The sequence below is a fragment of the Coloeus monedula genome, assembly GCF_965178545.1.
Source record: "Coloeus monedula genome assembly, chromosome: 6".
Taxonomy (NCBI): domain Eukaryota; kingdom Metazoa; phylum Chordata; class Aves; order Passeriformes; family Corvidae; genus Coloeus; species Coloeus monedula.
Genome location: NC_138786.1, coordinates 53,090,042 through 53,100,563, shown reverse-complemented (window position 1 = coordinate 53,100,563; position 10,522 = coordinate 53,090,042). Strand labels below are relative to the sequence as shown.

At 42.8% G+C, this 10,522-nt stretch overlaps 1 protein-coding gene across 1 annotated transcript; it reads left to right on the top strand.

Moving 5' to 3' along the window:
* Positions 1 to 440: 440 nt before the first annotated feature.
* Positions 441 to 9,849, top strand: SLC25A29 (solute carrier family 25 member 29). The gene is made up of 4 exons (XM_082283756.1): positions 441 to 542; positions 2,123 to 2,166; positions 6,728 to 6,811; positions 7,453 to 9,849. Exons 1-4 carry the CDS (start codon positions 509 to 511, stop codon positions 8,194 to 8,196), a joined length of 906 nt encoding a protein of 301 aa, XP_082139882.1. The 5' UTR covers positions 441 to 508; the 3' UTR covers positions 8,197 to 9,849.
* Positions 9,850 to 10,522: the final 673 nt, after the last annotated feature.

The following is a 10,522-nucleotide window of genomic DNA, read 5'->3' as shown; positions in this document are numbered from 1 at the left end:
TTTACCCCTGTTAAAAGGAGGCACCCCCTCTGAAGACCTCATGATATCAACCACAAGCACTCAGGGATGCCTCTCCCAGGAAGCAAGACCCCCCCAGCCAGCCCCCTCGAACCACCCAAAACAACTCAAACGCTATTAATGATCGACAGCAGGGACGCTCTGTCCCCTCCCCCCACCACCTCCCCAGCCTTCCAAATTTTTTTCAGCCTTTACTTCTGGTTCATGATGCAGCTGTTGCAGAGAAAGAAGTGCCAGGTCGAGGGCGGGGTGGGGGGGAGAGAGGGGGCTGCCGAAGGGGAGCCCAGTCTCGGCATCCCCAATCCCAGCAGCCGCATCCCCTTCCCGTCCCTGGCCGGGAGCCGCCCCGCACGGCCGCCAGTGGCTGGGGGCGGCCTGGGGGGAGTTGTCCCTTCGCCCCCGCCCCCGGAGGCGCGGCCCGGCCCCTCCGCGGGTAGAAAGGCTGCAGGGCGGGCAGGCAGAGGCAGAGCGCGGGGCTCACGCTGCCGGCATGGCTCTGGATTTCCTGGCGGGATGCGTTGGCGGTGAGTGTCGGGGGGCTGCAGGGGGGAAAATAATCATTAAGAAATGGTGCGGAAGGGGGAGAAAAAGGGGAAAGGATAAAGAGAGAGAAGGGGGTGAGAGGCGAATAATAACAAAAACAAGCAGAATAAAAGCTTAAAAAGGAAAAGGGGCGTAAGGGAAGGAATGTAAAAAGGTAGGAAATAGAGAAGAGGCAGAGAAAGGGATAGAAGGAAGCGCTGTTAAAATGCGGAAGAAAGGCAGGCAGGTCGGCGGGGAGGGCTGGGCGCGGCGCTGTTATTTTGGGAGCGGAGATGGTGCCGGGGGCGATGAGAGCGGCCCCCGCTGCAGTCGGGGCCGGGCCCGGGCGGGGGAGGCTCTCGGGGGTCCCGGGGCGTGCGGGCCGAGCCCTCCGCGGCCGCGCCGCAGCGCCGGGGACCGCCCGAGGCGGCCGGGAGGAGCGGGGCAGGGGGTCGGGGGTCTGGGGTGAGCGCCCCTACCTGAGCACAGGGACCCTGGGCAGCTCTAAGATGGAGAGGAGAGAATGCGAACACGCGTCCTGCGCTTCCCCGTGCATCTGCGGCCGGCCTGCCGCCTGCTATTTTTAGCAGTTATTAAATTGTGTTCAGGAGATTTATTCTCGCGTCTTTTCGGGTATTTGCGCTTGCTGTTTTCCTTGCCAACCTGGCAAAGAATTTTTTAAAATCCCTTTTTTCAGCGTCTCTTTGGCTTCATCCTAGTGCTCGTTGCCTTCCCTGGATTCCCGCAGGGTCGGCTGTACCGCTGGCCTTTCCGTGCCGAGCACAGTGCACATTGCTGTTGTTCTATCTTGGGTTATGTCGCTGCCGTGCTGGCCTTAACCAACCCGGACTGCACCATCCTGGAGCTGCTGCCACATCTTCCCCGGGAGAGGGAGGGCGGCTATCTTGCCACAAACGTGGGAAAGCTGCACTGACGCTCTTGGAGCTCTCGCTGTTGCCCGCGGCCACTAAGGACTGCTGGGTCGCAGAAGTACAGAGCCAGAGGATTCATTGCTCCAGCCTGTGTGCAAAATGCCTGTGTTCAGATTGGTGTAACTAATAGGCCTGCATGTGACTTCTAAAAAGTCCTTTGGTGCTAGGATAAAGCAAAGGTTTTTAGTAATGCATGGCCCTTCTGCAGGGCTGCTGTCACATCTGGAAAAGGCTGTAGGCAGAGAGCTGGGATGTTCTGCTGCCTTTGGAGATGCTTACACAGAGCTATATGTACATGAAATATTGTGCTTTAGAGGAAACCTGCATTTTCTGCCCACGGGACTTGCCTTGGGCTGAGGCCAGGGGTCATGGCTGCACATTCCATATGGCATGGCACAGTTTGTAATCACACACCTCAACGCCTACCTGGGGCTCAGAGGCTTGACTAGAAGCATAAAGGCACCTGGTACTGGCCTGAAGGACTGGATTGTAGATCTCTTATCTCCTGACCTGGTAGGATGCACTTTACCTGGTTTGCCAACCATGTTGTGCACTCACACCTCAGACTGGTACTCCTGCTTGGGCTACTGTAGCCCCAGACCTAGGAAGAAAATTCTGAGTAATAACAATGGCAATTTGTTTTGTTTCAGGTGCTGCTGGTGTGCTGGTAGGACACCCCTTTGACACTGTTAAGGTGGGTTGATTATGAAATATATTTGCCTCTAAGTAGAAAACTTAGTTTCCCCAAGGAGTGGGGGAGGAAAAAATATCCCCAGACACTGTAGGAGTGAAAATCTGTGTGGGAAAGCTTGGAGCAATCCTCCACAACCACTGTTAATAGATTTTTCGATCTCTAGCTCTTCAGAAGTGAAAACTTAGTAACATAAACCTTGGCCTTAAACTGCAAATGCAGTGCGGTAACAATGTGGTATTTGGAAATACAACCTTACATTTAACTAAATTTTGTTCTAAGCTTGCTTCTCTGCAGCTGTTCAACACTAACTGCTAAAACTTCCTCTCCCTGCATTTGTAACTCAAACCCACTTTGTTAGTAGGTTGAAAGACTCTGTTTTGTTTTCCCTTCAAGCTCTGCTAGTACTCCTTAATTTGTAGCACTAGCCAAAGGGTGGAAGTCAATAAAAATCCACAGTATGAAGCTTGTCTGGGGGCTTTTTCCTCCAAGTATTATACATTTTTCTAACTTTCCAAGTTAAAACTGATTTTCTGATGGTCTGTTAGTTGTGTGTGTTAAGCATACTTCAGCTACTATAAATACAAGATTTGACATCTCCTGGAGGGTCCCTCAGCCAGGGCTCTCAGAAGTCCAAGCCCATCTTTCAGAATGGAATGACAATTTAAGTCATCTTTTGGCAGCCTTACCCGAAGACTTGCGCTGGAAGAATAGAAGGGATAGCAATGTATTCCTTGCTAAAGTAATATATTGGGTCACTTGACTGCAGCAGACAGCATGCCACGTAGTAAATCTGTATTTGGAACACCTTTACCTTGCTGAATTTAGATATTCAAAGACTGTGGGCTGATAGTGTTACCAAGGACCCCACCATATATTCTGTATTCCAGTGCATGGTTAATTCAATACAGAATTCCCAAGCTAGTGGATATTGGTCCTCCTTGCAAGCTTGCAGTGCAAGCTGCTCAAACAGCAAAATCTGTCTTTTTGTTGCTCAGAATATGGTAAATTTGACAGTTAAATAATTCAGCTGAGTTCCAGAATGTATTTTCAGGAATGGTATTATCCAGGCTTGCACAATTTTTCTTATGGTGGTACAGGGCCAGCTGTCTTTTTCTCTCCCATCCTGCCAAGTTTTACATGCTTAACTGAAGGTGATGGGTCATTTCATTGAATCCAGCAGAACTACTAAAATTCTATGCTCAGACTAAAGGTAACTATGTGTGGGTTTTTTAGTTGTTTTTTTAAAGTGGAACAGCTTCTACTGTGTGAAACTAAACATTTAACTGTAAAAACTGGGGCTCCTATGCTGGTTTCAGCGGATGTATTATTGCAAAATAGATGTATTGTCTTTGGAAAAAAGCATCTTGCTTTACAACAGAGCAAATAATTTGTTTCTGGATGACTCTAAATTTTTATTGAAATCCAGTGTGGCACATGATATTTTCCATAAGAAGGTATTGTAGGCATTTGTCTGTGTTTTGTTAGAGCAAATACTAATGTTTGTGTTGTTAGCTGGCATAGTCACCACTGTATGTCGAGAAACTAACCCTAACCACCCCTTAAGGAGGAAAAAAAAAAAAAGATGTTGCATAACTTGTGTATGTATATGCGTTAAGAATTAACTCTTCTCATAGTTCTGCAGTGTTTAAAGGGCTCACTGGTAGTCACCTTAGACTGTGCATTTTTAATATAACTGAACAATGGGAAAGCTGCTTAGATAAGCCAAAGTTTTACTTCTGTCATGGCATTTAAGCTCTTCTTTTTTTTGGCTGGTGCTCATGTTTCACAGGGCGGGGAGGGGGATGGTGGGACACACAGGGAGACATTAAGCCGGTAAAGTCACCCTGCAAAACCTGCAACTGAGCTGATCTCAGAACTGGCAAACTCCTTATCCCTGGTTTGTTGATGTAATGTATAAAATTGCTTTTTTGCTTTTAACTGCCTTTACTTTCTGAGCTAGGGGCTGTCTTCATTAACAGCAAAAGTGTTACTTTGTTGTAGATGACAGATAAGCCTCATCACGGGAGAGTTACCTAGTAAGTATAGCCCAGGTGAACACTTCTGTTTCTCTCAGTCTTAATTTATTCTCAAATGTATTAGTTCAAGTAAAGAACTGAAAGACTTATGAAGCTTTTTCCCTTTTGAGTTTTAAACTGATGCATCCCTCTTGTACAGCTATGGCATGGAGGGAGCGGGGTTTAAATATCCCTTTTTTTTAATGTAGTTTTATTCTGAACCTTCTTTCTGCTATGCATTTCTGGCTGTATACACTCCCACACACAGTGCCTCTAAAACTGAATCTCAGGCACACTGCTGTTGAGGTCTTATCCACTACATATTTTTGGATGATGTTTTCATTGCTCAAATACTTCTGAAGTCACTGATTTCCCACATTATTAAGTGCTTGGACTGTTTTGGGGATGTGGTGGTTTGGGCTTTTTTTAGTCTTGAGTGCTTTTATAAAAGTCTTTAGTGATGTTAAATTACTGGGGGTTACTACTGGACGTAAAGCCTTAGTAACAGTGTTTCCACAAGAAAGAAGCTAGAATACTGGGCAATGAATGGAATAGGTGGATAAACTTTGCACATGATTCATCTTTCCTGTAGTTGTACACACTAAGGAGCTTCTTGAATATGGCATTACCATGCATGAAAATGCAAGTTTTATGTGCACTCATTGCCTTACGTGGCAGTTTTCTAATGTGGGTACCCTTATGTGACCAGCACTGTGCTCAAGAATAAGAGGTTTTTTTCATTCTTAGACCTGGAGAGTCAGTACTCTAAATATCCTACCCTACAGCAATGCTTAATTGGTTAATATTTCACAAATTGTTTAGACAAAAATAGTGGATACTGTATGCCACTAGGAAATTCAATCCATATATGCAATATGACTAATTCTAAACTACTAAACACAAGCAGAAAAGATAAAGTAGGAAGGTTCCTAAGCTGCAAATCCCCCAAAGCCTATACATGTAGAAGTCACAGACAAGGTTTGAAACAATAACAGTAAATTATAAATGGAGTAAAACCTTCTGTTTGTGCAAATGTGACAGCTTGTTAAGATTTGCCTTTGCTTGTAGACCTGTTCCTTTAACAGTTTTGACAGTCTGTCTACCCCCCAAAAGTCACTTGAAGTAACAAAGGATTTATTTTCTTTGAATCCTACTGTAAGCCTGCTTTTAATGCTGAGATGTTGCAAGACCCAAGGTGAACTCAGCCTCCCACTGTGGCTAGCATACACTAATGCATATACTAAAAAACAACTGAAAACTAAAGTTCTGATTTACAAAGCATAAAATAACATGTTGTAGGAAAAATACTAAAACTGTCAATTTAGTTTTGTTTTGAAGAAAGCTAACCTGAATACAGGATTCTGACAAACCACCTCCATAAATCATTTTCTAGACCCACATATTACAGGTCTTTCATTGTTGTGGTGGTGTTTATTACTTTAGGCAAGCAGATTAAAAAGAATTAAGTTCAGGAATTTTCACACAGACATGATATCTTTTTCTTTTGCTCAGAATAAGGGACTGAACTTTTTTGCCCTGGAGCTGCTGCAGCAGCATTGAATGGTTGATAAGCGTCTTTTCTGAAGAACATTGCAGCCCTCCATGCTGGAGATCAAACACAGATTTATAACTTTATCAATCCATGGAAATCAATGTATTGAGTTTATTGCAGTGTAGGGCTTTGCCTGAGCTAGGTAGAACTGAGACTTTTTAAAAGGGTGTTGAGGGCAAATAAGCATGAAAAAACAAAATTGGAATTTTCCATTAGAGGTTAAAAAGCATCTGGAAAAGGGCCTATCTCCTAAGACCACCAGTTATAGTAGCATCTGTCTCTCTAGCAGAACATACTGTTTCAGTTTTGGAAAAGTTAATTGATAACTAACATTTAAAGGTTTAAAACAGCTGTACCCTCACCAATTGCTTACCATTCAGCAGGCTAAAAAAACAAAACAGACTAAAATTTAAAAGGACAAATGGCTTTTTACTCCTTCCCATATGCAAAGACAGACATCTTAAGAGTCACTGCCCTGCTACCCTCTGAAAAAAAAAATCAGATCTCAATGAATGGGCCCAAATCTGGCAGTCAGAAACACTGTGGGTATTGTTGAAAGTTATCCTTTTAAAATTATCCTAATCTGATGCTTGACTTGCAAATAATTTTTTTATTAAATTGTCTCAGGTTTACACAGGTATTCCTTAGTGTGAACAGAAGTATTCTTGGCAGCTAAAGAAAGTCCCTATTGTAGCATTTACTGGAAAGCATCTATTTGAAATTCTAGATGGCAATGTACCCTTCCAGTTACTGGTTTGCTAAGAGTCACAAGAAATTAATAATCCTCTTCCCCTCATATTTTCACTCCCAAACTCAATTCAAAACACTTACACAAGATTTTTCAAATTATTGTGCCACATATGGCATTCCAGTGTCCAGCCTGCACTCTTGCATATGCATTGCTATAGCAAATCTCCACATAGGTACAAGGCAGTAGCTTGCCCTTTAGGCTGTTCCTGATGTATGAATTGGTCTCTCACACAACTTTTTATAGGTTCGTCTGCAAGTTCAAAATGTAGAGAAGCCTCTCTACCGTGGGACTTTCCATTGCTTTCAGTCCATCATAAAGCAAGAATCTGTAAGTACAAAATTAATGCTTTGCATATTGTTTTTATCTTTGTATATTTTGGCTCAGGAGGGTGGGGAAGCTGTTAAAAAAAAAAAAAAGACAAATGTTGAAGATCAAGAGATAAAAGTATATCCTGAACCTCCCCTGATTGTACAGCAGATATTACAGTCAGAACTTTGCCAGAAACTTGGTGAAGAAGATCACTAAGTCAGAAGATGGTATTTTGAGGTTAACATTTTAAAGAAAGTAAGTTATTTAAATAACTAATTTTCTGAGAATCTAAGCAATGAGTGAAGAAATTGGTGGGTTGTTTTTGGTGCTGAAGCTTTAGGACCATTGCTAAAAGGGTGGCTTCAAGCTTTACATAAGCTATTTAAAAAGAAAAAGTAAAAAAATTGCCAGAAAACTCTTCTCTGGATAGAGTAAGATTATTTTCTGGATGTGTTCAACTATATTTTTGTACTGCTAAATTGCTTAGATGTTTGTGTCCCAGGCAGAGATGAAATTTTTATTACAAAACAAGGTGGTCCTGATCTGGCCACTGTTAGAGAGCTGGGGTACAAGGGAGAGCCAGAAGGGCTGTGTTCTGCAGCTTGAGGAGGTTATCCACACCACTGCTAAAAAGGGTTTTTCCTCCCTTCTTCCATTAGGCTTTTGGACTCTATAAAGGTATTGGGTCACCAATGATGGGACTTACATTCATTAACGCGCTGGTGTTCGGTGTGCAAGGAAACACCCTTCGTGCTCTGGGCAAAGACACTCCTCTGAACCAGTTCCTTGCAGGGTCAGCAGCAGGGGCCATCCAGTGTGTCATCTGCTGTCCCATGGAGCTGGCAAAGACAAGGATGCAGCTTCAAGGAACAGGAGAATATAAACTAAAAACAAAAAACTACAAAAATTCTCTGGACTGCTTGATCAAAATCTATCAAAAGGAAGGGCTGAGGGGTATCAACAGAGGCATGGTCTCTACCTTCATAAGAGAAACTCCAAGCTTTGGCTTTTACTTCCTGACCTATGACTGCATGACTCGGTATTTAGGCTGTGAAGCTGAAGACAGTTACGTTATTCCTAAACTGCTGTTTTCTGGAGGGATGTCAGGAATTGTGTCCTGGCTCTCCACCTATCCCATGGATGTGATCAAATCGCGGCTTCAGGCCGACGGCGTCGGAGGCATCACACAATACAACGGCATCCTGGACTGCGTCCGGAAGAGTTACCACGAGGAAGGCTGGAGGGTGTTCACAAGAGGTCTCACTTCCACACTTCTCCGTGCTTTTCCTGTCAATGCAGCTACCTTTGCTACTGTCACTGTGTTCCTAATGTACATGAAGTCAGAAGACAACCTTCCTGAATGTGAACCAGGTCCAGTAATCCATCAGCCTTCCAGTTTGTGAACCTCATCTCTTTGTTGTCTTCATCCAAAGCCCAACTGGTTGGGTTTTGTTGAACATGAACACTTGACCCACACAAGTAGTGTAGATTTATGCTATCTATATAAAGAATCCCTAAATGTATCAAATGAGGATTTCATCTCACTACTTGTATAAACAACATCTTGCCTTATTCAGGACCATATCAGTAGTATTCAAGTAAGAGAGGGATCTGCCTTTAGAAAGTTGCTGTTGTGGCTCCAGAAGAGGTTCTGGAGAGTGTTCTAGCACCAGAAATTGAGTTTCCTTTCACTCAGGTTCTGAATGACTGAGTTGAGTTGAATGCAGAAATGTTTTCATGAAAGAAGTACTCATTTTGTATGTGACAGGAGTAAGTGTACTCCTCTAAGGTGAAGAAAGGGGAAGAAGTTTAATGTTGGAGGCATTTTGCAGGTAACCCCAAACTGTAAAGATGTGGACTAGCATTCAGCTAGTCATGTGTTTTACTTTTCCTCTGCTTTTATATGTCAATGGTTTTAGTAGCAACTTTGTTCATACTGATTTGTAAAAAAAAAAACCAAAAAAAAAAAAAAGGAAAAAAAAAAAAGAAAATATTTGTACCTAAATTACTCCCTGACCTTTTGGCTTCGAATAAATATCTTAAGCACAAAGTTAGCATCTGCACTCAAATGCACTTGTTCCTTTAAATCTCAAGGCTTGTAAGGATTTAGGGAAACTCAGATCAAGTAGGAGTGAGGTTATTTGCCTTCACCTCTGTTTCTCCTTTGGTGGGTGCACAGACTGTATTGAGTAGTTCAGCCCAGTAGACTTTGTTCTCTGAAGTTAATGCAACTTTGCACCACTTCTCCCACCATGCCCCATAGCAGCCAGTGATGTACAGAAGTCAAAGTCGTGCCTGTGGTATTGCACAAAATGTTTGTGGGTGCAATGTTAGCTTAGCAGCTTGAAGTACCTTAGAAATACATACATATTTAGGACTGGAGGTTTCATACCTTTCCAGAAAGTAGGGGTGTAAGTGTCTGAAATGGTTCCTGTTTAATATACTTGCATTATGAATTTAAAGAATACTGATTTTTATGTATTTAGTTACAGTGCTACTGGAAAGAAGACTGAAAAGGGTTGTAGAGAACTTTCTTGTTACATTAATCTGCTCTGATTTTTTTCTTTTCTTTTTTTTTTTTTTTTAGTCTGTTCAAGAACAATTGAATTAGCCAAAGAGCTACAAACAGTTATTTAAGATTTGAGATAAAAGTTACACATATTTGGCACAAATAGCTGTGAGGAAGGACTATATGTGTGTGAGCAGTGTTTTAAAACATATCAAACTAGTTCAGTAAGTACAACTTGTTACACTTTTGGTTGGGACAAGTGCAATATGTGTTTAATTTATATGAATTTTCTGAAGAAGCGTTATTTCATAGTATTTTGCACTGTAACAAAATATGCTGGAGAAACCTGTAAAACTGATATTTTTTTATACCTTGAAGGTATGGTGGATGTTTTAGTGCCTACTTGCACTGAGATTCAAATTGAATGTTAAATCTGTCTACTAAGCTGCATATGCACAACAACTCACAGCAAAGACCATTTACATCTTTGTACAGGAGTAAGTAATTCTTGTATATATATTGAGGGAATAAATTTTTTTAAAATTTTGCCTTTGGTTCTTTGAAGTTTGCTTTTTTGTGTTGCTCAGATGCTTCTTTGTGTTGGATTGAGCTTGCATGAGGGTGGGGTTTCTGGCTTTTGCCAGGGGAAACTTGCTCCATATCTGCCTTCTGTGCACCAGTGGGAAGGGCAGGGTCTTGCTCTGGCTTAGCTCCCATCACTGGAGCAAAGAAAGGAAGTTGCCTGACCTCACTTCTTCAAACTGACCTTTCCTCTACCAAGAGAACAATCCTGCTTTTAAAGCCAAAGAGCTGGCCCTGTGCTGGGACCCCTTCCTATTCTGCATTTATTGGTTTAAGCTGTGCTGGTCACCAGCAAGGCTGCACAGTTGTGCCTCTCCTCCGGACTCACTCCAGTAGGTTCATGTCCTCCTCTTCAGAGGTTACTTCAGGTACTAGCTCTACTAATTCATCTTCTTAAGGGCTAGATGCATGTGACTGACACAAACCCTGTCAAGCATCAATTTCCTGGATCAGGAAAGGGAAAGGCCACCACCTCTCTACCTGACCATGACCAGGGTCAGTTCCAGTCAAGTACCTTTTGTTCTCTCAGCGGGAGCAACAACTGTGTTCAACATTGAACTATGGAACAGAAACAAATACTTGGAATAAGCAAACAGTGTCTCCTTAGAAGACTAATACCATTAAAACAGAAAAGGGCT